The sequence below is a fragment of the Lipophrys pholis genome (genome assembly GCF_963383615.2).
Source record: "Lipophrys pholis genome assembly, chromosome: 11".
Lineage (NCBI taxonomy): Eukaryota > Metazoa > Chordata > Actinopteri > Blenniiformes > Blenniidae > Lipophrys > Lipophrys pholis.
In genome coordinates, this window is record NC_137631.1 from 16,469,054 (window position 1) to 16,496,910 (window position 27,857).

Consider the following 27,857-nt stretch of genomic DNA (forward strand, 5'->3'; position numbering starts at 1 on the left):
GCAGAACACAATGTACACCCGGCAGTCAAAGTCTAGCAAGAGCAGCACAGATCATACAAGAAAGACAGTACTGCCTCACAGCCTGGGAGAGGACACAAGAGGGAAAGGGGGGGGGGGGGGGGGGGGCACATTCTTTCCAAAGGAAGGAGGTTTTCGGGGGGGCCTGGGTCAAAAGTCTTCAGTATGACTGCGTTTCAGTCCATGAGAAATCTGCTCCTTACATACATGCCTCTCCCACCACACTCCCCCTGCACTTACTGCATTGTAATTCCAACATTGTGACTAGGAAGTCAGCAGACTGGTATGAGAAGCTATGTACCAAGAATGAAACTGTGAAGGAGCTTGTTACATTCTTACTTTTACCCCCCCCCCAAAAAAAGAAAAAACACCACCTATCTATGAGTACAACAAAATACCAAAATTTACCATGTGGCATAACTCCCATTTTTTTTTACGATGACAATAATCACTAGATTGATATAATTAACTCTCGGTTGGTTCTATAATCACATTAAATCCAGCTCTCCACATGCACTCTGTGTCATCCAGACACAGCAAGCTTGAACAGCCCACGCCTCGGGGCATGGCGTACGGGTAAATCCCGATTTTAACAGCAGACTGATGAGTCCCCGTACAGAGGGCGAGGCATTCGTCAGACAGTGATCTCAGTCAAACTTGTGAGTAAAAGATGCAGTTCTTCTTGCTGCACACAGAATAAATGAGAAGCATGATTTGCACCATTTGTGATTCCTGTCATACCAGAGGCGCTCCACTGAATAGATGAAAAAGCAGGACTCACGTCTAGTCTTCCCTTATTTATTTCCTGTTTTTTTTTTAAGAACAAAGACAAATCAGACAGAGTGTTTCCGTCTAACGCACTCTGTGTCAGGAGAGTAGCACATCTCTGACTTTCAAACAGAAATGCAAAAAGAAAACTCACTCAGCCAAGATTGACTTCGAGTTACAAAAAAAGGGAATGACCTTTTCATATATTACATATATTCCATATAACAAATAAATAACATTTTGAAAATCAACTCAAAAACCTATATACAACACATTATATTATGACTCGGCTGCTTTACTGCCACGACCTGCAGACACATTGCAGAGGTGCATGAGATCTGGCATTTCACCTCCATTTCTCATCATTTTAATTGACCAAACTTCCAAAAGGTTTTCGAATTAGACTTTATACTCTGAACACACAACAACAACAACAACAAGTGAATAGAAATGCAAAACGTTAAACGTTAATTTCATTTGTTAATTTATCACTGAGGTCAAACATCCAATGGAACGTTTGAGGTGATTGTCCTAAAGCCTTGTTACAATCTGGCACTCAGCCAAATCTATCAAAACACCAATGTGGTTGCAACTGAACTCGTCTGAAAAAGTGTACAACCACAATATAAATACAACATATAACTAATTCATTCCAGATTTAAATCATTTGAAATGAAGACCTTCCAGATGACGTGAAGCCGGAGGCCACCGAGTCCTCAGCACCTCTACGCACAGCCGGCACCTCGGGCTTTACGCTTCTGAGGGCAAAATCAAGAAAACAAATTATTTGTGCACGTCACATGCTGCAACGGAAACGACCTCACTGCGGCATGTTCTCGTTACCATCAGCCGCCTGTACTTCATGCCCAGATCGACGTTGGTGCGTCCTGGTTGAAAAGGGTATGACCACAAGATGGTGTTCCAGGAGCGGCCATACAGCCTCACTCCAGCCAGCAGGTAATCCAACTCTTTGCAGGTGAAGTTCCTCCGCTTCCTTTTCTATAGGGGTTTTTAAGTCAAGCAGAAGAAAAAAACAACAACAACAATATGGCAAGAAAATACAGTCTGTCAGATCAAAATACTACCGACTACTGAAAGACAAATCGCGCCTGCATGGGTCCACACTTTGGTACACATGAAATCTAACAAATATCTATAATGACTTGACTTCCTCTAGAATGTAGTTTATCTTTCCATAAGCCGACTGGCTCACCGAGCTCTTCCTGGGTGAACTAAAGTTGCTGAGGGACAAACCTCCATAAATTAAATTGGACAAGATGTGCTGAACTAAAAGGTTACTCCTGTAGAAAGTAATCGTCCCAAGCTGCTCAGAACATAACAATCTGGTGGTTTGGCAGATTTCACATATTGCATATTTAACTGTGGAATTCTGTGGCGCTTAACATACATTGTTTAAGTGACTTCAGCTTGTCCCAGAATGTTGCGACAGTCAAATTGTTGATGTGTACCATATGATGTGCTATCGCTGCGTTCCATTAGAAACACATGGCACTGCTGTGAAACTGAGGTAAACATTTCTAAGCATAAAACATACAAGGGAAGCTGCTGTTATTCCCTCATAGTACAGTGAACTATACTCCTCTAGAATACTGGACTTTTTAAAGTGTGAAGCCGGTTTGTGAAATGCATTTTAACTTGTTTTTCTAAGTATCTAGACCAACTTGAATATAAACAAACACTTCCTCTCTTTATTCCTCAAATACTTGTACGACTCTGAAGTATTACGGCATGTAAAGTGGTAATGGAAACAAAATCAGCTCAGAAACGGACAAAGTATCTTTAAGACATTCTCAACAGGACTCATTCTTTCAGTCTTACTGTGTAACAGTTCCCACTGTCAGTCTTCTGCTGATTATCAAGCTTCGGTTTTCCACTTTTTCTTCTCTCTGCAATTAATGCATACAACAGTTTGTGTGTCTTGAAAGGTAGACGGACATCGAACTAAAGCTCGGCGGGAGATGGACGACTGGTGACAGAGAATGAAAGCGAAAAGAAGGAAAGTAGCAGTATTACAATGGAAAAAAGTATAACCCCGGGAGGAGTGGAAAAATAGCTGACTGTGCAAAAAAAAAAAAAAAAAAGTGGAGTGGATGAAAAAGCATTCTTAGTATGAACTTTAACAATGTGAGCGCTGGAAAAAGCATTTGGCAAAGAGGTAATAAGAAACAGTAACTCTTAAGACAGAAACGCTGGACAGTGAAAAACTCCACACAGCAATAGTACTGCAAATAGTACTGCAGAACACACAGAATGTCATGAAATGGCAAAAACTGTTAAAGAAAGAGCAAAACGGTGACGGATGACAAACATAGCTAAAAAAATAACCAGCAGTGTCTGAGATGAAATGCAAATACCGAACATGTTAAATTATCACGTGAACATTTCCTTTATATGTCCCAGCAGAACACAAACGCACAGATTTATTATACGGGAGTCGGTCGCACACATGCAGCCAGAGTGTGAAACGGCTTCATATACAGCTGTGCGGCTCTGAAGCAGTTCTGGCCTGCCCTGTGAGAACATTGGCTGCAGTTCAACATTCCTTCTGCTCTGTGGTTCGCCCCGCTGCCAGAAACACACTGCAGAAAGCAGCTCCCACCACCGGCTCTCAATCATAACATTCACACACATGCTTGAAGAGTTCCACTGTAAATACCTATATCTGTCATTGCAGATCCATCTTCTGGAAGGTGTGGCCGCTCTATGGGAGTCAGGCTGGGGCCTGGGAGAAGTAATGAGATTAGTGTTTCGATAAGTGTGACAAAACAACAAAAAGACAACACTGAATGACGCGCGGCTGCTGTACGATGAGAAATCAAACCAGCTCTGTCGTATGAGACGGACGTTTCCTCTCTCGCTCGTCTGCGCGGTGGAATCAGACTAACGCCTGGGAGAATGAGGACAACCATGTTGAACCACATTATGTTGTGCACTCTCACTGTGTTGATGACGGCTTCGACACCGGTGGAGTTCGGTTTACAGAGCGAGGAAGAAAGTGCCGCTCTGTCACTCAGCATCTGATGAGCTTCGCTTTAAGTGGGACCAGGTGTTTAAAAAACATAAAGCTCTCGGGGGTTATCAGACTGAGCGGATTCAGCAGCTAAATGGCAGCTCGGCGTGAAGTGTGAGCTGCACGACAAGGGTGTGTCAGGAGAACATCGGCTTCATGTCGACTTGTGTTACAAAAATGAGCGGAATGCATTAGGAAAGAAATTCTTCCACAGTTCCATCATTATTACTAATGTTACCCAGACTTGCACTAGTTTTTATATTTTCCTTTATTGTTGTACACTCCGCAATGACGCCACTCGTGTCATGTGCATGGAGACGGTCATCAAGGACAAATGAGAAGCTTCAAAAATGATTTCTTATCTGATCAGTGTGTCTCAATATTGATGTTTGCATATCAGGTGTAACATGGTGTATATGTTATTTCAATTCTCAGGTAGGCACCAACTGTTTGCTGCCTTATTATAGAGGCGGAGGGACAGGCAGGAACTGAATTCGTGCAGTTACTTTTAATTCTAATTTCACAGTCTTGCCTTTTAAAGGAACTTATGTTATTGATGTTCTTTTTGTATCCAAAGTATTAAGAATGTCTAATGTGTGCACACTTTGAAAATTTGGATCAGATCACAAATCAGGAACTTCTGAACAGGTACAAGAGCAAATATTAGAAAAGGCTTACTGCTCAATTCTCCAGAGTCTCTTCGCGGCCCTGCGGCCGAAAGCCTCTTGTCTGCTACTCTGCCGTCCACGTTATCGTAGCGGTGCTCCTTCCTGAACAAGAGTTTGCGATGATGCATCCTGAATCTCTCTGTGGCTTCTTGAAGAACTGTGTGCATGTCACAGCGGTGGTGGCAGGAGCTTAGGATGGATGCGAAATTGCGACTGGTTACTCTCTCAAACGTCAACACACAACCTAAAGGGCACAGAGATTAGAATCTTGTGAGAACTCAAGTTTTCATGTCGGAAGAAGAAAAGAATTGAAGGAGTAAAACGAGGAACTGTTTGTTAAAGCAACAATGCAGTCTCAAAGAAGCTGACACATGGAGATGAGCGAAACAAGCAGAGACAATCTTTGGTTAAAGGGACAGCCGAGACCGACTTTTACAAAAACACTACAGTTCAGAATTTAGCTCTTAAAATAAGAACTATAAAAGACAAATTGCTGTTTGGTGAAATACAACATAGATAATCTGACACTGCAGGTTTTGTGAACCCACCTGCACACCGGTTATGAGGGACTGAGGTTTCCTTCACTGGGATTTTCTCAACCATCTCACTGTCCTGTAACTCTAAACATAAAGACATATCACCCAAAAGTACATTGACCGCAAACAGCAATTTAAATAATCAACATATGGTAAAGGCAGGATGTTGTTGCTCTTACCTGCAGTGCTTCTAATCCCCTTACTGTTCTTGTCGCTCCCTGGTTGTGAGCACTCATACCAATGACTGAAGGAAAACAGAAGAAAATGTATTCATAAAAGTTATCATCAACCACAAACTATTTTTTTTTTAATCGATACATAATCAGCCCCAAAAAAACATCAGCTGACCTGTTTTCTGTTTGTGGCTCACTACCCCTCTCTAGTGGCCGTACATGAGAAGACAGCAGGTCTCCTGTACCCTCCCACACATCCTTTAAATTGGTCTGAGCCTTCTCATGCGATGGACTTTTGCAGGGCTTCATTTTCTTCATCGCACTGGCATTCTCAGCTGTAATGTGAGCCTCCCTCTGCGGTGGACGAGGTAAATTTGAAACTTCAGAGCGCCGACTTTGCCTCTCAGTGGATGTACCGTTTCTTCTCAGCTGGTCGAGCCGATGTAGAAATTCTTCAGCTGAATTCCAGTAGCCTTCCAAAGGTGCCGGGGATTCTGCATTTTCAACTCCTCTTTCCGGCAGATGGCGGTCTCCCAGGCACTTGGCTTCACGAACAAAAAAAACTGCATCAAATTGAGAGCTCAATCTTTTTACATTCATTTCTTCATTTACTTAATAGTTTGGTGAAGAAATTCTCCCTGGTTTGCTTCTTTAACATCTCAGTGAAATCTCAGTGACGTTGCAGACACATTGCACTTACTGGCCTGTTTGCAAGTCTGCAAAATGAAAGTGGCAGCTTTTTTAATCTCCTCATTCGTGTCCTCTGTGAGTAAAGTTATGATGAGCGGTAAGCCTCCACACTGCAGCAGCTGGGACTGGTGCGCCTCTATAGGTCCAAAACAAGCACACAGTTTTGAAAAGATATGCAGACAGTGTGTTGTAATCACAAGCGAAAGAAAATAGTGGCCTCCATAAAGCTTTGAATGGGGAGAAAAAAGGAAGTCTCTCCCAATGCGATACAACTTTTAACCTTCAAGACGAAAACCGTCGGCACGCAAAACAGCAAGATTAACGTGAAGTCTCACCAGAGGCGGCGGTGCAGGAGCCAAGGCTGTGCAAAACGTCGTGCCTGCCCTCGGGGTCCAGGTGTGGGCTCTCCAACAGAAACAAAAGCTGTGACACCACACCGTGCTGAGCCAGACATGAAGCAAGAGTACCTGCACAGTAGAGATTTAGATCAGGTTTTACACTGGCCCTGTTTGATCTGGCTGCGTGCGTTTTGAGAGAGCAGTACGCACAGTTGTCGCTGATGCACTTTGACAGCGTTTTGGAGATCATTGCAGACAGTTGGCAAGACTGCAGGCTTGAATGTGCAGCGGAGGCTACGCGAATCAGTGCACGAGCGAGAGTTTCCAAACCCCCACAAGCAGAAAAACTTTCCTGAACAAATGCTGCGGAAAAACATGAACATTGTGTGTTTTGATGTCAATTTAGATGTTTTAAAGAAAATGCCAGAAAAATCCTAGTTTAAGCTTATACACGTTCTGCTTCTTTCACTCACAGTTATTGGAAACTGCCATTGCTATGAAGGAGCACAGAGTCTGACAAATCTCAGTGTGGGGCAAGTCAATCTGCTGAAGCCAGTTTTTTACGATGGGAAATACTGCAACACAAACACGCTGACCATCCTCTGCAGTACACAAAGAGGAAGAAAAACAAAACTAAATCCGATAAAGCTCTCACTTTAAGTATAATCCTACATGCACCCTCCCATGGAGAACCTGGCTGCATGGTGGAGATCAGAGTTTGTCATACAACAAACAAATATACAGTTCGCAGTACCATTTTGAGGATTGTTGATACATCCGCAGAGGGCACAAGACACAGACTTCCAAAGCTGGTACGCTTGAGCAGCACGAGCCGCTTGTGAAGTCGCACCTGCAGATCGGGGGAAAGCGGTCCTGCGAGAATATCATGTGATTACATAAGGTATAAACACAGGTGCTCAGTGTTTTTAACTGACATATTGTAATGCAATGTACCTGAACAGGTCTAGTAGAACAGCTAGGCACCCAGTAGTTTGGGCTAAAGTCTGCCCTGACTCTACAGAAACACACGGACACAACGAACCCAGCAGAGGTCAGGAAGGCATTTCTACAAACTAAATTGGATTTTACATGGAGCGAACTACACAAATAACACTTGCTAATGTAAGAAAAAACATGTACATAAATGGAACAACCAACTGTACAGTTGGAACTCTTTATATTTATATAGACTGGTAAAGAAGCCTCAATCTTACTGTTGTTGGCCACCAACACAAACAGCAAATAGACAGCCACTCTCTTGTGTGTCGGATGGGCATCTTCTTTCCTCAAACAATCAGCGAGGTCCACAAATGTCTCCTTTCTGCACAGATCATTCTTGCAATGCACTAAAAGCAGAGAAAGAAACTGTGTTGTCAACATGCAAAACTGTATCTAATGTAAACGTTTTTAATACAACAATACTGCAGCATTCAACACATACTATGGTTGACAGACCAATTATAAGACAAGCAAGATGTTTTTACACATAGAGGCACAAGTTTAGCATCTAAACTTGCCACGATATAAGTTGTCTAAGCAAAATGTCCTGCCTGTGAACCTAAAACCACCCATATGTGACCATATATGTAATCTATATGTACTTTGTAAGTCCCATTAATAACTGATTGAATTGCAAACTAAGCTTCAAGTGCTGCAAAACATGAGATGGAAAAAAGCTGTCAGACTGACATGCCTACCATTGGCCTCTGCCAGTGCACCGAGTGTACAAAGTGCAGTCTCCTTAACATCTGGATGAATTATGCCAGATGTGGAGAGGTTGTACACAAATGCCACACCTCCCATGTCTCTCAGCAGACCCATGTTGTCCTCTGAATCAAAAAGAAATATTTTAAAGTTGTACAGGAAGCTTACCAAAAATGGAAAAGTGTCACTCAATGAATACAATATCATTCATCAGGCAAATGTCAACCCGTGATGTCAAACAAAGTGACGACGGCACACAAATACCTTCATTTTCACAAATGGAATGAATTGAAAGGAGAGCCTGTTTCTGCAAGTCAGGGCAGTTCACCTGACACTTCAGACACTTCAGCAGCTGTCTGAGATCTGTCTCTGTGGCTGAAATGAGCCATTACATAAAATAAATTACATCTGAATTCGTGGTTTTAAAATGCAGAGTTACAGAAAATACATATAGCTAAACTTGTTGGTAGGAACACGATACTTACAAAAGCGACGGTTTTTGCTAACCCCCGCCATTTCCTTTTTCACTCTTTAAATGATTATTTAAAACCTACAGAAAATTTTATTTGAAAAAGTAAAAATCTAAGTGGCATGAGAAGCCAATTATTTCGAGGTAACATTGATAAATGGTATGTTCATAGCTAGCATTAGCTATAGGCGTGCGCAGGACTACAAAAACCGCCAACGTGACGTCATGACGTCACACGTCACTTTACGTCGTCGTCAGGTCTGTTGCTCATTGACCTGAAGAGACCTGTTCGCAATTTTGCAAAGTTTGTACGTATTCGATCAAGTGTTTACACGGAGTTTTTACTTTATGCATATCATGTGTGTCCCTGAGGGTGATTTCTGCAGCGTGAGTTCGAGGCTAATGCTAATGCTAACCTGTGATTGGTGAAACGTCTATGGCGTTAGCCACGAAGCTAACAGCTATTCCCAGTGTTATTTAGCAGGATTACAGCTGCAGCAGCATGTCGATCTACTGAGCAGATGTGTTCTGCAATGTTCTACTGTATATTAGACTTTGACACCGGGGGGTCGATATTTGTGCGCGTCGCCAGTCGGTTGCAGGGTAATTCTGGTTTTCAAATGATATGTTGACACTGTTTAGTCTAAAGCTTTACCTTTCTCTCAGAGCTCTTGTGGGTACTACTAAGTTGCACAGCACCGCATCGACAGCGTTGCATTAGAGATGTATGGACGTGTGTACGCCAGCATATTCCAAAGAGCCTCCAACCACACACTGTCACTTTATGCAACGGCCACATCTCAGGTTTGTATCGTCATTGATTTCTTGTTACACGTGCAATTGTGTTTTCACGATCCCGTCTTATTTACAACACATTTCACCACAATACTTTAATGTTCTAATCGAGATTTTTGTTTTTCTTTTAGTATGCCCAAGTTGCAGCATGCCCTTCCCAGAGTCTGCCAGTTCAGCAGGGTCACTTCTCATCCTGGGGCACCTCAAGACTGAGCCAGGGGAGCTGTGGTGGCGAGGAATCAGAAAACTGGCTTCAAACTGGACGACATCTCTCAACTCGCCAGGATCTCTGCTTCCAGCTAAACCAAGTCCAGATCAATAGTATTCTGAGATCCAACGAGCAGGTACTGTTTATGTTAAAGAGAGAAATAACATTCAAAGGCTGAGGCTCGTTGTCAAGAAGAAATGTTCCTGATTCTATATTGTAAAATATCCTGCAGTATCTTTTGCTGATGTTAGTCATTTCATTAGTAGCAATAGATTTAGAAATCAAATGTCCGTATGCCTCTTTTTCAGACGGTTAACGTCCCAGAGTTTGACGGCAGGGGACTCAACGCTGTGAGAAAGTTTGAAAGCAACCAGTTACCTGCCAATACACCAAATGAGGACCGTCGCAGTGCAGCCACCTGCTTGCAGGTACGTATCGTCCACCTTTTGTTTGTACGTCAGTCAGCGTTTCTTCCTCTTCTTCTAGAAATGAAGGAACTTTCTCTTATCCAGTCAAAGGGCATGCTGTTCGGAGTGTTCGATGGCCACGGGGGATCGGCGTGTGCTCAGGCTGTCAGTGAGCGGCTGCTGTACTACATCGCAGTTGCCATGATGTCCAAGCACAGCCTGGAAGAGCTTGAGAAATGCATGGAGCATGGCAGACCTGTTCCTCCCATCCTGCAGTGGCATAAACATCATACAGATTTTAATTATCGTGAATCTGCTTCGCTATACATCGACCACCTCCGAGTCTTCTGGCAAGAACTACTAGACAGCGAGGAGCATGACGAAGGCATGAGGTAGGCACCAGTCCATGTATATCTGCCAAATTCATTCTTTGTTGTTTATTCAAAACAAATTATGCAATTTGCGTGTTTGACGTTTTTCCTGGTTTGATTAATTTGAAAGGTGCTAAATGCAGATCAAAGCCTTTTGGGAAATGTTGGCACAAAACCTCTGCATAATGTAGGGGAATGCCAATAGGTAATGATACTAGGATTCTTGGTTGGATTTTCTATTACTCTATAGTAAGTCGTGAAGAAACAGTTTTCCATTCTCTAAATATCCTAATTAGTTTTGTTCTGTCATCCTATTTGCGTATATACCCAGGAAGTCTTACATTTGCACATGTATATGTATTTTATTGTCAAGTTAGGTTGTTTAGTGGTAAGTGAACAACATGTGATCATGCCATATATCACAGCCTTTCAACCTAATTTGTTTCCACAATAAGCTTCTTTAATTTTACTTTTGTCAGACTAATAACACAAGAATAAGATTCATATAGTGTGTGTATATAAAACACGACCCATCTGCTCTGCTAGTCCTCAGGATGCTCTGGATCGCGCTTTCAGACGGCTGGATGCTGACATCTCTTTGGAGGCTCAAGTCCCTCTTCCCAATGACCTGATGAGGAGTACAGCCATCCAGGTAGGAGCGGCACCTTTGTCCTCGCTGCTCCAGTGTGCACAATGGTACTTAGTGTTAATACACTTCTGTCCAGGTGGCCTTTGCCGGCAGTACTGCCTGTGTTGCTCACGTGGGGACGGACGGGATCCATGTGGCGAATGCCGGAGACTGTCGAGCGGTGCTCGGGGTGCAAAACGAGGACGGCTCTTGGTGCGCCGTAGCTCTCTCCAAGGACCACAACTCACAGAACCAAGCTGAGGTGGAGCGAATCATAGCCCAGCATCCTCCCTCAGAGAGAGACACAGTGCTGACCGATGAGAGGCTGCTCGGGGTGAGTTTCCTGCTCCTCCACTGTGAGGCACCCTGACAATAAATGTAGAAAATAAGTGACCGGTTCAGTGCTTTGTCTTGCCGCCAGGTTCTGATGCCTCTGCGCGCTTTCGGCGATGTGAGGTTTAAGTGGAGCAGCGAGTTGCAGCAGAACATTTTGAACAGCCTGGAATCTGGTGTTGACCTCGACGCTCTCAACCTGTACCAGTACACACCCCCTAACTATAGAACGCCGCCTTATCTGGACGTGACACCAGACATAACCTATCACAAGCTGCGACCACAGGACCACTTCCTGATCCTCGGCACCGATGGGTTGTGGGACGAGCTGAGTAGTGAGGAGGCGGTGCGACTCATCGGCGAGCACCTGAGTGGAATACATTTACAGGTTTGTGTGGAGGAGAGGCAGCATGCATTATCATTTAAAGAAGATAATGTGTCATTAACACTTTACCTGTTGTTTTTGACCTGTTTTTCTTTTTTCTCCCCCCCAGGCTCCGGTTTCTCCCTCTGAGAGGCAGCTGAAATTGGGCCAGATGCATGAACTCCTTCAAAAGCGCCGGGCCCGTGCCTCCCCCGCTTTAGACACTAATGCTACCACACACCTCATCAGACATGCCCTTGGCACTGGGGACTATGGAGAATTGTGCCAGGAGAGGCTGGCCTCCATGCTGGCTCTACCAGAGGACCTGGCCCGAATGTACAGAGACGATATCACAGCTACTGTTGTCTATCTGAATCATGACCTGGCAAAACGCCACCATAGTTAATAGACGCTTTGCAATTCTTTTTTTTTTTCTTACAAAGTTGGACAAACTCATCAAAAACAGTCACTCTTTGGATAATTTCCTGCACCAAAGTTTAAAACCTGTTACATAAATTCGATTTTGTTTTTAATTGGCAGTTTTCAGAGTTGTTCGTCCTCGATAAAGAAAATGAACATTTCCCTAAATGTGACGCGGGATAAAAGTTGTATATTTTTAGCAGTTCTCGGGTTCAAAACTGAGGGTTTTTAGAGAAACGGTTTTGATCTTTCAGAGTGTTAATGATGTTCGTTGAAATTGCCAGGTGAATGTGGAGGAATCGAAGAAAACAAAAGATATACATGGAGGCACACATTGATTTAGTTTACATTTCTGTGTCGGGTTTTCGTGCGGGCACAATCCATCTGTGAATTATTTAGGTTTACCTTTGTGAAACTCTTTAACTTGAATTTGTGTGACGATCGTGTGTTGATTGGTTTGATTCAGTGTGTTCCGATAAATTGAAGTTGTCATTCCGCTCTACAATGTGCACCTGTAACTCACATTTCACAAGCTGTTTGACATCCGAGCCTGAAAACAGATTGAGTTTTCATAATAATAAACGGGGCGAGTGCAGCAGTTGCTGAGCGTCATGGGAGCCGAGGTGATCTGTGTTTTGTAAACAAGTGAGTGCACTGTGCTCTGACACAGTCAATCTTTAAGCACCCCGATAATGACAGCCAACAAAAATTAGAACGCGGGTAAATCATATGCGATTCGCTTGATTTTATTAATTTGACAATTTTTAATTTTTTTTGCACAAATCTCTCAGAAATGTCGAGATTACACACCTGAATCCTGTTTTGTTAAAGGTGAGCGCGGGATCCCTCACCTGCATAAGCACACATACCTGCATGGGGGACGGGTCCGCCTTACGTGTTTGTTTATTACAAAACATTTGCTGATAAAAATCATCGACTCCGCTAAAGGAATCGGCAAACTGTCGCCATGGGCCGTTTGAAGGGTCTTCACACACGCTGACGGCAAATTGCTTGTGGAAAAAGGATGAATTAACATACGAGCCGTGGAGCTCCGAGCATGAAGCGCACTCCGCGAGGCTGGTCGGTAAATGCCACAGATTTGGCTCTCGGCCACTCGAACGAAGCAGCTGCTCCGGTCAGAGAGAGTCACTTCAGAGACGTTGAAAAACGGATCTGTGCGGTTTTTAAACACTGAGGATGGACAGCAGGAGGACCTTCTTGTTCTTTCACTTGATGTGCCAAGTCCAGGTGAGTCTTGGGCCAGGTTCCCCTCTGCTGTTGATGTTTTTTTCACTCCGGTACTGATTGTGTTTGTCAGATCAAGAATACCAGATATTAGTTATCAAGCGGTGATAAGTGATAATGCTTCAATATAGATAAAAACAATTCTAACCAAAACTATTGTACTAAAAGAATTTTCAAGTAAAAATTAAAGTATTTCCAGTATATGAATAATTAATCATATTTTATTAATCCCCTTGGGGAAATTCTTTTTCCTCATTGAGCCATCCTGTTTCCAGGGTGTGGAGGTGTGGCCACCTTACGGCGCTCCGGCGAGCTGATGGGGGTCAAAGGTCTCGCTGTGTGATGGAATTGAAAGACTTTTCAAAATAAACTTTCCAGGAGTGATTATAGATTTTAAGAGTGGCTGAAAGATTTCCATTATGTCAAATGGAAATAATGGAAATCTATTGTTCTTTATCAAACAGATTTGTTTGTCTATATTTCACTGCTCATAATAAATAGCATGTATTATAGTGGGGAAGTTTGAGGAACTGTAGTGAAAATAGTGATATTTGTGTTTTTTACCAAACACAAATTATTAATGATTTTTACTAGATAAATGAAAGGATGGGAAGTTATTTCTCTGCCTTTGCTCCGTCCATCAGTGGGCAAAGGTCCCTGCTCCGTTACCCGCAGTGGGATTTGGACCGGCATATAAACTCATCCAGATTCTGATCATGTATGTTATTAACTCAATGATGTTTGTTCTTCAGTGTGTTGCATCGGTAGCCACAGGGATCCACCCGCAGGGCCCAAACGATGGAATCTCAAAAAAAGACACTCTGGAGGTATTATGTGAACTTTATACTTTATGTTGCTTTATCGATTTACACTACAAGGAGGAATTAAAATAGGATGTAACATCCTGTCTGATTCAAGCGGAGCACGTCTGACGCCGACCTCCAGCAGCTTCTCGTCATGGAGTTCCCGCTCATGTCCGGGACTTTCAGAAGAACAAAGAGAGAGTGGGTCATTCCAGCCATTAATGTTCCAGAGAATGATCGAGGTCCATTTCCCAAATTCTTGGTGAAGGTGACTGTGAAGCATTTTGTGCACATCAAGTTATTTTAAAATATCACATCAACTGAAGCCCCCTGGACTGAAAGGTTTTCTTTTTGATGAACCAGCTTAAATCCAACATTGATGAAAAGGTGGTCATCAACTACAAGATCTCTGGACCGGGTGCAGACCAGCCCCCCGAGGGCGTCTTCACTGTGGACCGGCGGTCTGGGGTGTTGTACCTGACCCAACCACTGGACAGGGAGAAAAGACACCATTACATTGTGAGTGAGGAAAAAACACTTCTTTCGCTACTTTCTCTACTACCAGTGTTTGAATTAAAAGACCTCATTGAAGTGCTGATCGTTCAACTGTCCAGACTTTATGTTACCACCGCATGTGCTGTGTGTTCCAGATGTGGGCTCATGCACTGAACGAAGGAATGCCAGCTGAGGAGCCCATGGAGCTCATCATCAACATCATTGACCAGAATGACAACGCTCCAGAGTTCACAGTGAACCCTTTGTTTGGCCGAGTGAGCGAAAGTGCTGATGTTGGTACGATTACGTCTACTTCCGTCTTCTTTCAGCATTTTTGTTGTCGTTATGGATTGCCACCGTCATGTCTGCTGTATCCTGACACCAACCGCTTGCATGCGCCCCCTCACAGCATCCTTCAGCGTCATCACTTACCTTCCTCTTCTACTTTTGCCTCCAGTTTCATCCTTTAGCAATCCTTTCCTCAGAATTCATCTTTTCTGCATGTATGACCAAACCAATTCGGCCTCGTTTTTTTACTTTCCTCTAAACAGTCCAACGTGAGCTCTTCCAACCCTTCTGCCAACTTCTTAAGATATGAATGTCACACATGTGTGGTTAGTCTTTGCTGTCTCCAGCAGATGAATCTATTATAAAGGTAACAGCTGTGGATAAGGATGATCCAGCCACAAACAATGCCATAATCAGGTACAGAATTATATCTCAGCTGCCTAAAGTACCTCGTGAGGACATGTTTGCCATCAACCCTGTGAGTGGAATGATCAGCCTGCTGGCCAGTGGACTGGACCGAGAGGTAGGAATACAACGACAATGCCACATGTCTCTGTTATTAACTCTTTTTTTTTTTTTGAACTCCCTGATCTGAAACTCATTTTCTTGTCTTAGACTCACCCAGATTACAAATTGATCATAGAAGCAGCGGATATGGAGGGTGAAGGGCTGACAGCCACCTGCACCGTCACCATCGTCGTCACCGACAGCAATGACAATGCCCCACAGTTCACAGTCACATCTGTGAGTTGGAAGTGGACAAATACCCACCAAAACCAATAACTCTTAGGGCTGACTTTATCAGCTCTCTCATACTCTTTCTTTGGTTCCCAGGTTTCCACATCAGTCCTTGAAAATGAGGTGGGAGTGGAGGTAATAAGACTCATGGTTACCGACAAGGACGAGTTAGGATCTCCAAATGCCAACACGAGATATTCAATAGTCAGAGGCAACAAAGGAGGGGAATTCAGCATCACTACAGGCTCTAATCAACTGGAGGGAATCATCACAACAGCTAAGGTTGGATCAAACTTCTAACGGGTCACATTCAACACACAATGTATGTTCAACTACTTTTCTTGGTCCCTGTCACTTCCAAGGGTCTGGACTTTGAGCGCAGTCCCTCATTCACTCTTCTGGTGGCGGTAACAAATGAGCTGCCGTTTTCTGAGCCACTGTCCACCTCCACGGCGACCGTCACCGTCAGTGTCACGGACATAAATGAGCCTCCTGTCTTCGTGCCAGCAGAGGTTCACGTCGGCATCTCTGAGGATGTGTCGGTAGGAGGCTCAGTGGCCGACCTCACAGCCAAGGACCCAGACACAGCCAGGAGGCAGAGTGTTCGGCAAGCAAAGCTTTGTTCAGCATTTCTTTTCATTCCAAACTAAGTTACCGTTTCTGTGCAACACTTTAATATGTCAATTGAATGGAAGTGAACGGTTGGATATTTCAAGTTATATTGATGAAATGACACTGAGACGGTCTTAATTTCTTATTCTGCACATTAAAAGTTCGTGAACTGAATAAACCGCATACATACCTGCATTTGTGACTGACGCTGTATCCTCTGACTCAGCGCAAAGTGAAATACCAAGACATTAGGAAACATGTGGGCATACAAAATATGAAAAGAGGGTTAAAAAAAACAAACAAACCACCAACAGTGTTTTCTCTGTAACGTTTGTGACAATCGCCCAAATGAAATAGCAGCAGCATCGCCAGGCTCCTTTCCATGCTCATTTTTCTTTGTTTTTCAGGTATAAACTGTACAATGACACTGCCAGGTGGCTGAGTGCCGACAAGATCACAGGATTAGTCACAGTCAGGAGCAACATGGACAGAGAGTCACATCACGTCAAAGACAGCAAGTACACTGTCCTGGTTTTGGCTTATGATGATGGTAAAGTCATACTTTTGGTGGTACAATCACACTTCCACAGCTCTTGACGCTCTCAAATTGTTGACTGAACAATATCTCCCCAATCTCTCCGTTCTCATGCTTTTAGATATAATTCCAGCCACCGGCACGGGGACTCTGGTTCTAAGTTTGCTGGATGTAAACGACAACCTTCCTTTCCTGAAGCAGAGGAAATCCAGTGTGTGCAATAATAACCCTCTCCCTGCCCCCCTGGATATAGTGGACCTAGACGGACCCGGTCATGCCGGCCCGTTTACTGTGGAGCTCCAAGGAGAGCACAAAATCAACTGGACCGTCAGCATCAACAGCTCAAGTAGGAGAGTTCACACACACACACACACACACAACACCCGGAGAGAAATGAAGGATCTGTCGTTTAAACTCACACAGTTATCAGTATGGCGACGCTGTAACATTCTAACTGCACACACGTGAGGATTAAAAACATACCAGCACTGCATGATGGCACACATTCGCAAATAATTACTTTTATCTTCTCCTCAAGGTCTCCTTTATGTGTTGTCATTATTATTATTATTCCCAGGTCATGTGGCCGCTCTGGCTCCTAAACGAGACTTATCTCCGGGGGACTACAGCGTTCTGATGCGTATCTATGATGTGGGCTTGCTGTACCAGGATAGCACATTAGACGTAGAGGTGTGCCAATGTGAAGGTGCCGTTTCTACCTGCTTCATCCCGCGTCATGCCCCTCGAATCCACCCCTCTTCTCTGGCAACATCACTTCTGGGAGTCATTTTTGGTTTCCTGTGTACGTGGTATTATACGTTTATCTCAACTTTTGTTTTTCTGTTGATTTGAGTTTTCCTTTGTCATTTTTGATTTATTTTTGATTTTTTTTTCCAGTGTTGCTCCTGCTTCTGTTTTTGTGGCTGAAATGGAGAAATAGAGAAAAGAAGGATAGCCCCCTTCTCGAACAAGTACCCAGAGATAACATCTTCTACTATGATGAGGAGGGAGGAGGTGAAGAGGACCGGGTAAGAGCACGAAGGGAGAGAAGATTGTAGCTTCAGTCAGTTTTCAAGTTACAATGGATCATTACATGATTAATAAAAGTGCTGTTTTTGGTTAAATAACCATTTGCTCGAGAATTGTCACAATAGCCCCACCAAAAAATATATTATTCAATTTGTTCATGATTTGGATACTTTGACTCAATGTGATCTTCACGGTTACGCTCTGGTTCGGCCATATTTGATATAGTTGGACACAAAGAGTGAGAAATAAAAAAACGTTACAGGATACCCTGTGTTAGTGAAGCAAGGCTGTGTTAAATGCTATGCTGGTGATGAAACACAGATTAAACGGCTGGTCAGAGGGAAACTTGTATTGAATGTGAGCGGCCTGCCTTCTCTCTTGTCCTTCAGGATTATGACCTGAGCCAACTCCACAGAGGGCTTGATAACCGGCCCGAAGTCTTCTGCACCGACGTCTTTCCTTCGGTCCAGAGGGGTCCAAGCTACCGCCATCAGATTCAAGCAAATGAGGAGATCGGAAAGTTTATTGACGACGTGAGTATCGTAGAAATACAGGTGCATCCCAAAACATAAATGCAAAAATTTCATTCTACACATAATTTACAGGGAAATCTCAGAATATTCTAGATTTATTACAAACGACTTCATGATTCACTTCCTGTTTCATTTATTAAAACTTCATAATCATCAGAAATAAATATGTTTATGAATATGTAAATTTATGAGTGTAGAAATAGCTGACATAAGCATGAACCTTCCAATGATTTCCTGTCTTGTTCCCATGAGCCTCTTCATGAGCTCCTTTCCATTCACTTTAAAAGCTTTGATAAAACGCTACAGCTTTCCTCTGGCATTCATTCACCTTTTTCTATGATTTCTCTGTAGAACCTGTGTGCTGCCGATAGTGATCCCACAGCTCCTCCGTATGACTCCCTCCTGGTGTTCGACCACGAAGGTGCCGGATCTGAGGCAGCTTCGCTGAGCTCCATCGCCTCCTCGGACTCCTCAGAGGAGCAGGACTTCCAGGGCCTGAAGCAGTGGGGTCCACGCTTCAGCAGACTGGCCGACCTGTACACAGCGGGGATCGGGGAGGACGAGGACTCCGAAACCCTGCCGGGAAAAACAGAATGGGTCTGAGATGCGGAGCCTCACGGGCCTCTGTGACCCCCACAACAACGCCTCTGCATGTTTCTTTCGCAGAATGGGAGCAATCTCACTCAGTTTCATTGATTTCTCAGACAGTGACAGAATGATAAATGATTTCAGAGCCAACATATAAAGTCAACAAACCTTGTGTCTTACCAGGTCAGCAGTTTTGAAAATTGTCTTGTTGAAAATTGTGGACAATCATGTAAGATAAAACATTATCAGTGACTGTGGAGGCGTCTCTGTAAAGAAACCTGTGGAGCTCCTCACTTTTAATCGATTCATTGTTCATGTGTGTGTCAGTGGTATTCTATCAAATCAGCATGAAACGTCATATCCTGATGTTTTATATTAAATCTGGAAACATGAATATAAGCTTTTTAATAAAATGTACATTCAAGTTTTGCTGAAGTATATAGAGTTGTGTGCTACTACGTTTTTTTCCAGTGCATTTTCAGTATAAGAATGTTGTGATTTACTTTAAAGTAATCTTAATTTTCATCTTGTTAAATTATGTCATGATCATTGTGAACTGTCTATTGGAAAGGTACGATGTGACTAGAAGTCTCATCTTGTATGAAAAGTGTTAGAATGGTTTTCCAGGGTCAGTATTGCCGTTAAAACATCCGTGCTCTGATGCTGCAGGAAGCCCCGCCTACATGTTGATAAGTACCCAACTCGTGGCCAATGATCTCTAAGAATTTCTACCTCAAGAGTGAACTTTAACCGTTCATCACCATCCAACTCATGTGAACTTTGACCCTCTGGATCCAATGCGTCACTCTGTGGTGTAACAGCAGCAATGAGAAAAAACATCTGTAAGATATTTTCTCTTGCTTTGGATATATAATGAGAATCTTTACAACGTCTGCTGAAGGTAGGTGCTCACAGACTTAACATGATGGGAAATGTGGATCAGGGGAGTGTGTACGTGTCATCAAATACGTGAGGAAATTACACCCTGGTATAAACGAGTTGGGCAACATTCCCCATTCTTTCCGTTTTCCCTTCATGTTCATTGATCTCTTGCCTTGCAGATGACACAGAATATGTTCATGGAGGGGCTGTACCAAGTGTTTTTTCGGGAGACACCCCCGGCCCGCCCACTGACCCCAGCTACCAATAATGAGGAGTTAAGCAATGTTAGGATCCACCGTTGGTTTGGGTCTGTGGTTAACACAAGACTCTTAGTCACTGGGGTGAGACCTTGTAAACAAGTGTTGAACATATAACTATACATTATTCGCCCACTGCCTGCCTCAAGTTGTGTTTCCCCTCAGGTAGTTGAAGTGCTCGGTGGCTTATCCTGCATACTAACGACTGTCACTCATGCATGTGTGAACTACAACTGCTCGGTCTCCATGATAACTCCAGTGTGGTCGAGCCTATTTGTGAGTTTGCGTCTGTGTCCACTGATTTGATTCCAACGGGTATGAGAGAGATACTGTGCGGTGACTGCTGGTATTTTCTTTACAGTTTGTGGCAGCTGGGTGTCTGGCAGTGGAGGTTCAGAGGAAAGCAAGTAGATTGAAGGTGAACAGTTTTGTTCAAATTCAACTTTGGATTTACTCACGTTACTGGCTGACACTTGTACTTCTATATCAACAACAGATATTCTTCCTCATGGGTCTGAACCTCTTCAGTCTGCTGTTTGGATTTTCAGCTCTGCTGGCCAACAATCTTCACTTTGCACAGCCTGTTGCTCTCAACACAGACCAACAGGTATCTTTCAGACTTTGAGTTGTTTCAATACATGTATTTATGACAATTGAAATATATTGTACAAGTTATAAGATGCTCAGACAACAAAGTTGTAAATGACTCCTTCACTCTTTGCCCCCCACCCCCCACCCCTCTTCTCGCCAGCGAGCTGGTTCATACATTGCAATGGCCAGCTCCATAGCATTTGCTGTTCTGTGCTGCCTGGCATCAATCTACATTCTTTTCCTATCCTGGAGAGGCTTCCGTCGCTACAGTTCACCCAACATTCAGGTCTACAGCCGTGTCGCTGAGGTAAATATTGTAAGATAGGATATGTGGAATAATAGGACTGGGACCTGCTGTGATGTTATGATGTCGGAGATTTTCCCTGGGAGTCGCCAGCAAAGACTAAGGTGGAGCAGTTTAGAGGTAAAGCTAAAAAGGTTGAATTGAAATGGTTTCAATATATGATGAGTTCATGGATTTATTGGACACAATATTGTATAAATTGAGCTGACAGGCTGGAGAAGATTAAGACCTCAGAGAAGATTCATGGGCATAGTAATGGAGGACATGGAGATGATTGGTGTAATAGTAGAGGAGACAGGGGATAGGGTGAGTCGGAGGAGGATGATCCGCTGTAGGGATCGTGATCCAGTGGACAGTGCAGCTGAAAGACAAAGATTAGGAAAACCTGGTCCTGGAGGATGATGTTCATCCCTTACTTTTGTGCTCTGACCATGTCCATTTTATAAAAACACTAATATGCATTATCAGTGTTCTACTTTACACTCACTTCATCTGCTATGTATGTAAATTCCAGCAAAATACATCAGACACACTAAATTACCGTATATTACGATACTCAGTCTGGAATATTACTATTGATTTTTGGAATTCATGTGCTTTTTTGGCAGGATGAAGAGACGACTGGGGCTTTATTGGAACAAATGGAATTGAATCTGTGAAACACAAGAGGCCAGAAGACAGAAGAATTAAGATATTAAGATATATAGTATCTCTTTGTTATATTTTCAGGAAACAGCTGTGCATAACACTGTAGACTCTCCTGCTTGCACATCATTTGTAACTCTAGTTACTGTCTTGGATGAGGCACAGCCTTAATGAATCTTTTCTAAATTTCTGATTTCCCAACACCGTGTAAGTACTGACTGACTGCCCTGCATCACTTCTCCTTTCTCGTTTTGAAAAAGTTTAAAGTTTAAAAGTTTCAAGAAAAATAAACTGAAGTGTAAACATGGGAGCTCAATGCTTTTTGAAGCTTGAATTTCCTAATAAATTTCCCATGAGGGTTGTGAATATACGGAAATTTGAAAGTACACACCGACAATTCCATTAATTAATTCCATTCGTTTAAGATTTCTTATTTAAACCGAAACTCAAAGACAATTTATCAAGTATTGAAAATGAAAACTAATCCCGTTTTCATTTTTCACAATTACCGCCACTAGAGGGCAGCATTGTACGCCTTTTATTTTTATTTCATTTATTGTTTTGATGCGGCGATTCACCGTCAACTGTGTAATGTTGGAGGGTTTCTTTGGTGCCTTTTTATAACGAATTTACCAGGGCTGTGGAAACTATCTTGATGAGGGGGATACTTTGATAAAATATCCATCCATCCATCCATTTTCTTCCGCTTATCCGTTTTGATAATATATTTAGATTGTAAATTACAAATTAAATCACAGTGACAGTGCACTACAACATACTAAGATTATTATTTGTTTGGAAGGTTTATTCAGCTTTGCACACATTTTTATTTTTTTTTTTTCATGAATTTTACTTTCACTGTGCATATTTTAAGCTAATGATTCAAACATCATAATAAACCTATTGTCAAAGAACCTGTGTACACAGTCTGGACCCAGTGAAAGGTGTGGCGTGCTTGAGTATTTCAGTGATGGAAGATTTCATTACGACTATAATGTGAGCTCCCTCTCTCTCTTACACACACACACTCACATATGCTCTGGACAAACAGACTTGTATAAGTTAAAAAAAAAAAAAAAAATGGCAGTGCAGCTACTTTCTCACGGCATGTCTGGGTAACAGCTTCCAGCTGTTGCCTGGCTGGGAGAGCTGCTATGAGAACACACCGAGTACAAAGAGTAACATGGGATCGATTAGTAAACGGACACAGAACCGAAAAAAAAAAGAAAAAAGAACAGAACGATGACACTCGAGTGTCCTCACATGGGTTTTCCTTTTTGGTGGAAAAATATATATCAGGCGTGTGTCTGTGCTCGTTTTTCACAAGTTGCTCACACCAAGCCACCGGTCAGATGCCCGTATCCCCTCACTGCTCTGACACAAAGAGGAATTTCCCACAAACTCCTGCTGAAGGTCTGCTGAACAATTTCCTTCATGTTTGGAGTGTATCTTCCTTTCGACTGGACCGGAAATCCTCTCATGAGTGGATGTGGATGGAAGTGACTTGAGGCCAGGATCTGATGACAGCTGAGTGAGTGTGTCCAGAGGTGAGGAAGTGTGTGTGTGACTACACGATGAGACGAGGCTCCCTCTGATAAGTCTGAACCGATAGCGTGACCGTTCAGCTGTGAACACTTGATCCGTGTCCTCTGTGAGTAAGTGAATGAAGAATAAAACAACCCCACAAAAAAAGAAGAATTATCTTGAGAACATTCATCAATAATTTATTTTCTAACTCTCAAGAACCACCACGGCTTCTCATCTTGAAAATTCATCATCAATTTCCAACAACACAGTTTTGAAAAATGTAAAGTTACTATACAAATTCTTAATAGAAAAAAGAATAAATTAACTGTGGAATTCAGGGTTTGCTTGTTTTTTTGTTTTTTTTCAATCAATTCCACATTTTTTTCTACAACACCTTTAATGTATTGTTATGGTTGAAGAGAACTGATAAAATTGAGTTACATGCTCTATTGTCTGGTAGAAGAAGTGTCCTACTATTAAACTGTTTGTTAAAATAAGCTTCATTTTGCACATCTGGTATTGAATCTATTGATAACGATGAAGAGATGTCTAGATCCTATGTGACAAAGCAGTAACTGGTCATTTCGTAGCACCTGAAAGGGTTGTTACAATGTCCGAACTGAAAAAAAAAAAGAAAAAGAAACAATACTGGTTCATATAAAATGGAACATTGTTAAAACAATGGATGTGAATGTTAAAAACCCCCACAAAACCTCACAGTGCCCCCCCCCCCCCCCCCCCCCCCCCCCCCCCCCCCCCCCCCCCCCCCCCATCCGCGCACAGGAAAAGGCTGATAAAATAGTTTCTCTTGGATTGTTACAAAAAACGTTTGTATGGAGCACAGAACATCAGCCGTAGGTGGAACTACGGAGGGAAAGGATGTCACACTTCTTCACAAGGGGTTCAGAGGCTGGAGATTACAACAGAGACAGAATTGGTTATTTTCTTATGTGGTGTGTGTGGGGGGGGGGGGGAGGGTGTCACTATGGAGCAAAATTTGCTAAAAAACTTAGCGTTAAGTAGTGAAACACTGTCTTTGGGGTCTTGGTTTGTGAGCGGGTGGATCTGCAGGGCATGCGGTGAGTTAGTACACGATGCAGCGGCAGACTGGAACACACAGCAGTCGGGGTTTCATATTAAGAGTCTAACCAGGGGATTGCTGGTTTCAATTATGGGTAAAGACTTGTCAAATTTGACCAAGCATGGATGAAGAACTTTTTGGAGGACCAGCCATGCAGAGAGTGGGCTACACCTTTGTGCTTAAAAGAAAAAAAAAAAAAGCACAGAAAAGTGGCGAATTACAACAACCGACAGCAGAAAGGAAACACGACACTACTGAGGACAGGGTAAAGATAGAGAGCGTTCCTCCTGTGCCAAACAGCACAGAAACAACTTTTATCTATTAGGATGATTGAAAAAAAAAAAAAAAACTCCCTCTAAGTCAGATTTACAATTTGTCATACTTTGAACAAAATGAAACCCTCATCAATTCAGATTTATGAGCATCAAAACGATGGAAAGCATCTGTTGAGACGTTGATGAGAGGAAAAAAGTGTGACAGACAGAAAAAAAAAAGAAAAAAAAAACCCAGAAAGTGTTTATTCCTTTATAAAACCAGGTGTGCTTTTATAACCCTGTTCTGAATGTTTGATTGTTGCTCGGGAAATCGCTTCATCGATGGCTAAGAATGTTTTCTCAGTCGTGGCTATAGCTTCTCTTCTGCCCCTGACAGCGGCGTACGAGTCATCGACAACCTGAAACTTGTCTGCATACTAATAAAAGTCAACACTTGGCAGAAGCACTTGGCGTGAGATCACACTATCTTCAGGTAAAGCCCTCAAATTAACACGGTTGTGCTTTCAGTCAAAAGTGTGTTCTCGCAAACCGGATTCCAGCAAAACGGTCTCAGTCACCACTCTGCCCTTTGCTGCTGCTTCACAGGATGGCTTTAGACTGGGTGGATTTAAAGGGGGTGTGAAGCTCGGAAATGTCTCTGGACTTCACTACAGCACGGACGCAGAGCACCAACATGTTCGGAACTGCGAAAGAAAATTCAGCGAAGCGGCTTCCGTCCTCGAAGTGGGGACAGGCAGGCGAGAGACACACGGTGCTATGGGGGGGGGGGGACTGACAGACACTCAGCACGGTGATAAGCGATCCAGATGAAAACGATTCACTTTAGAGCCGCTTCGGTATCAAGCTGCGAGCAGAGGTCACCAACCATCTACGACAATGAAAATCAAAACGCGATTCATCAAACCTGAAGTCAAAGTGAAACGTGTCAGTGACTGTCTCTTGGTGTGGCCACAACAATCACGCCTCAGCCCTCATTTCCACCTACCGTCCGCCTCAAGCCACCAAGTGGCCAAACAAATCTTGTGATGACCAGAGATATCAAACAAACACGAAGGGTGCCGGTCAATGAAGAAATGCCAAATCCAATAACACCGTCTTCAGAATCTGCCGATGATGCAGTAGATGTTCTACACTCTGTGGAGTCAAACCAGGTCATAGACTTGTACAATGTTATTGCTCTGGTCCCCGTCAGTATCGCTCACACTATCTTAGAAACGGTTGTGAGGTTTCTAAAAGGCAGTGTTGCCTGCCTGGGGACTCTGACGTGAGCCAACGTATTTCAATTTGTTGCATCCATGATTGTGAATTTAGACTTTTGGAGAAGTGTCTTCTCTTTCAAAAAAAATACTCAGGGCAAAACAGACGTAATGACAAACGACATGAATGTGGATCATGAAATGCGATGGCGACGCTGAGAAATAAGACGGGTTTCAAACTGGTGGCTCATGTCCAGCAGGGCTCCTCCGGTCGGGTGGCAGTGCATCGTAGCAGGTAGGATGAGATATGAAAAAGGTCCTGCGGCGGCCAACGGTGTCGTTTTGTGTGTCGGATCTTCTTCTGTGCTCTCTCTTCTCATTGCTTGTTTCCCCTCCGCCCGTTGCTTGTGTGCTGTGGAAAGTGTGTAAAGAAAGCGCTCGGTGGTGCTGGAGGGCAACAGTTCACCAGCTGAGGGGGCCACTTCTCAGTCTGCCCCGTGAAGTCCGCCCTGATCAGAGCCCAGCGAGTGTGTCCCTGTCCGGCTGGGCTGCGGCAGGCAGGACACGACGAAGGAGTGGTGGGATTGAAGGGAGGAGGAAGGCTCATGTCCAGTCTGGTCGGGGTCGTTTTAGGGCTTAAGGATGAGGTTGTTGGTTGTTGATGGGTAGTAGTGGGGGACAGTGGAGCGGCAGTAAGGAGAGGGCAATGGGACTGTTCTCGGCTCTAATCGGAAGGTCTCAGACCAGCGTTCCAGGTTTGGCCTTGTCTTGTCCGTACCACTGCACATCTGCCAGCTCTGAGCACAGCGGGCTGCTGAGAAAACAGCTGTCACTGAAAGACCTGCGCGAAGAGGAAAAAAAACAAAAACACAATCAGACTGACTGACGGGACAGCACTGCTCAGCATCTATTCTTAAGTTCAGGGATTTCTAGTAGTAAAATCCTTTAAGGAGTGAGTCGCAGTGAAGCATCAGAGTCAGAACACGGCAGAGCACATGCAGAGATCAGGTACAGACACAGCCAGAGAGGGAGGACGTAGCACAAATACCTCAACTCAACCATCAAAGAAAAGAGAAATGATCCCCTTTCATGCCCAGACCACCTCACAGTCGGTGACTGTGTGGCAAACATGCGGCATAGACTCCTAATTCTTCTTCTGGGTTGGATTCTTGTCTATATATATGTCACTGGTACCACATAGTAATACGTATTGACTTTTTCTTGATAATTAGCGTATGCTGCTGCTGCTGCTGCTGCTGCTGCTGCTGTGCTGTCTCATCACTAGGCTCTGGGTTTAAGGACACGGGGAGGCCGAGACCACAGACGGTACCTCTATGCATCAGAGCTGGGCTGAGGGGGAGTTTGACAGACGTCCTCAGTGGGAGAGCTGTCTGCTGTGTCTCTAAACCAGGAGAGAGGACACACACACACACAAGGACAGGAGTGTTAGTAGAGACAGAAAGACAGACCAGAGAGAAATCACAAATATTATTTCACAAGAAAAAAATTCCACATGGACAAAAAGAGACGGATGACGGGAAAACAGGACAATGAGTGAAGGTAAAAACAACAGGAGAAAAGTGAAAGGAGAAATGAGAGAACATGGAACAAAAAACAAAGTGATGATGATCGATTGAAGTTGACAGAATAAAGTAAAGGAATGAAAAGTTGTTAACTGGAAATAGTCTCTATGTTAGCGGATACATCGATGGACGGACAGTCAAAGCGTGTGAGTTGATTAAGAGGAAAGTCTCAAACAGGATGGAGGGAGAAGCTCATGGTGTGTGTGTGTGTGTGTGTGTGTGTGTGTGTGTGTGTGTGTGTGTGTGTGTGTGTGTGTGTGTGTGTGTGTGTGTGTGTGTGTGTGTGTGTCTTACCCGCTCTGCCAGTTGAGGATGTGCTGTGGGCTACAGGGGGGTGTGGGTGTGACTGCGTGTTCGCTGGAGGGCGTCATACTCCTCTGGCTGTGCGGGGAGGCAGCTGAAGGGAGGAGGACCAACAGTGAGTCGAGCCGTCAACACAAACAAACACATGTGGCCCGGGGGGGAGGAGGGGAAGGGAAGAGGGGAGGGGCCCTCAGAGGGATCATGTCAGCAACGCTGTCACATTGGACTCCACACACAAGCCTCGTTGGCGCAGTAGGCAGCGCGTCAGTCTCATAATCTGAAGGTCGTGAGTTCGAGGCAGATTTTTACATTTCTACTCTATTTTCACAAACGGCGTCAATAACCACATCACACTTAAAGACATTAAGGTTCCCTGGTAACTCACACGAACACACAGAAACTCATTGTCCCCATAAGTTAGGCGTT

General features: G+C 43.6%; 5 protein-coding genes across 5 annotated transcripts in view; 3 read left to right on the forward strand and 2 right to left on the reverse strand.

Moving 5' to 3' along the window:
* Positions 1–801: 801 nt before the first annotated feature.
* On the reverse strand, positions 802–8,442 carry terb1 (telomere repeat binding bouquet formation protein 1; the record flags this gene model as incomplete). Its single annotated transcript, XM_080474790.1, has 18 exons — positions 802–1,544; positions 1,630–1,785; positions 2,626–2,693; positions 3,464–3,529; positions 4,496–4,729; positions 5,034–5,105; positions 5,201–5,265; positions 5,370–5,739; positions 5,895–6,020; positions 6,220–6,351; positions 6,433–6,585; positions 6,696–6,824; positions 6,977–7,095; positions 7,177–7,237; positions 7,437–7,568; positions 7,920–8,051; positions 8,191–8,301; positions 8,412–8,442. The coding sequence occupies 18 exons, from the start codon at positions 8,440–8,442 to the stop codon at positions 1,512–1,514; spliced, it is 2,190 nt and encodes a 729-aa protein (XP_080330916.1). The 3' UTR covers positions 802–1,511.
* A 185-nt stretch (positions 8,443–8,627) lies between these two features.
* pdp2 (putative pyruvate dehydrogenase phosphatase isoenzyme 2) lies at positions 8,628–12,542 on the forward strand. The gene is made up of 9 exons (XM_080475988.1): positions 8,628–8,703; positions 9,062–9,199; positions 9,322–9,534; positions 9,707–9,826; positions 9,911–10,197; positions 10,723–10,828; positions 10,902–11,138; positions 11,226–11,525; positions 11,632–12,542. Exons 2-9 carry the CDS (start codon positions 9,119–9,121, stop codon positions 11,905–11,907), a joined length of 1,620 nt encoding a protein of 539 aa, XP_080332114.1. The 5' UTR covers positions 8,628–8,703; positions 9,062–9,118; the 3' UTR covers positions 11,908–12,542.
* Positions 12,543–12,874: 332 nt separating this feature from the next.
* Positions 12,875–19,814, forward strand: LOC308116657 (B-cadherin). Its single transcript, XM_080474950.1, has 15 exons — positions 12,875–13,169; positions 13,919–13,993; positions 14,085–14,237; positions 14,333–14,488; positions 14,620–14,761; positions 15,103–15,275; positions 15,368–15,496; positions 15,587–15,772; positions 15,853–16,097; positions 16,510–16,652; positions 16,759–16,983; positions 17,215–17,439; positions 17,535–17,665; positions 18,056–18,199; positions 18,551–19,814. The coding sequence occupies exons 1-15, from the start codon at positions 13,119–13,121 to the stop codon at positions 18,800–18,802; spliced, it is 2,430 nt and encodes an 809-aa protein (XP_080331076.1). The 5' UTR covers positions 12,875–13,118; the 3' UTR covers positions 18,803–19,814.
* tmem253 (transmembrane protein 253) lies at positions 19,595–22,386 on the forward strand. Its single transcript, XM_080474951.1, has 7 exons — positions 19,595–19,688; positions 19,849–20,010; positions 20,092–20,202; positions 20,288–20,344; positions 20,423–20,533; positions 20,678–20,824; positions 21,430–22,386. Exons 2-7 carry the CDS (start codon positions 19,849–19,851, stop codon positions 21,478–21,480), a joined length of 639 nt encoding a protein of 212 aa, XP_080331077.1. The 5' UTR covers positions 19,595–19,688; the 3' UTR covers positions 21,481–22,386.
* A 3,769-nt stretch (positions 22,387–26,155) lies between these two features.
* frmd4a (FERM domain containing 4A) overlaps positions 26,156–27,857 on the reverse strand; it is a 56,165-nt gene continuing 54,463 nt past the window's right edge. Inside the window, exons 23-24 of the mRNA XM_080474952.1 lie at positions 27,423–27,525; positions 26,156–26,386 (exon numbers count right to left, since the gene is read on the reverse strand). Coding sequence (XP_080331078.1) covers positions 26,284–26,386; positions 27,423–27,525 — 206 coding nt within the window. The 3' untranslated portion in view covers positions 26,156–26,283. The remainder of the gene's footprint in view (positions 26,387–27,422; positions 27,526–27,857) is intronic.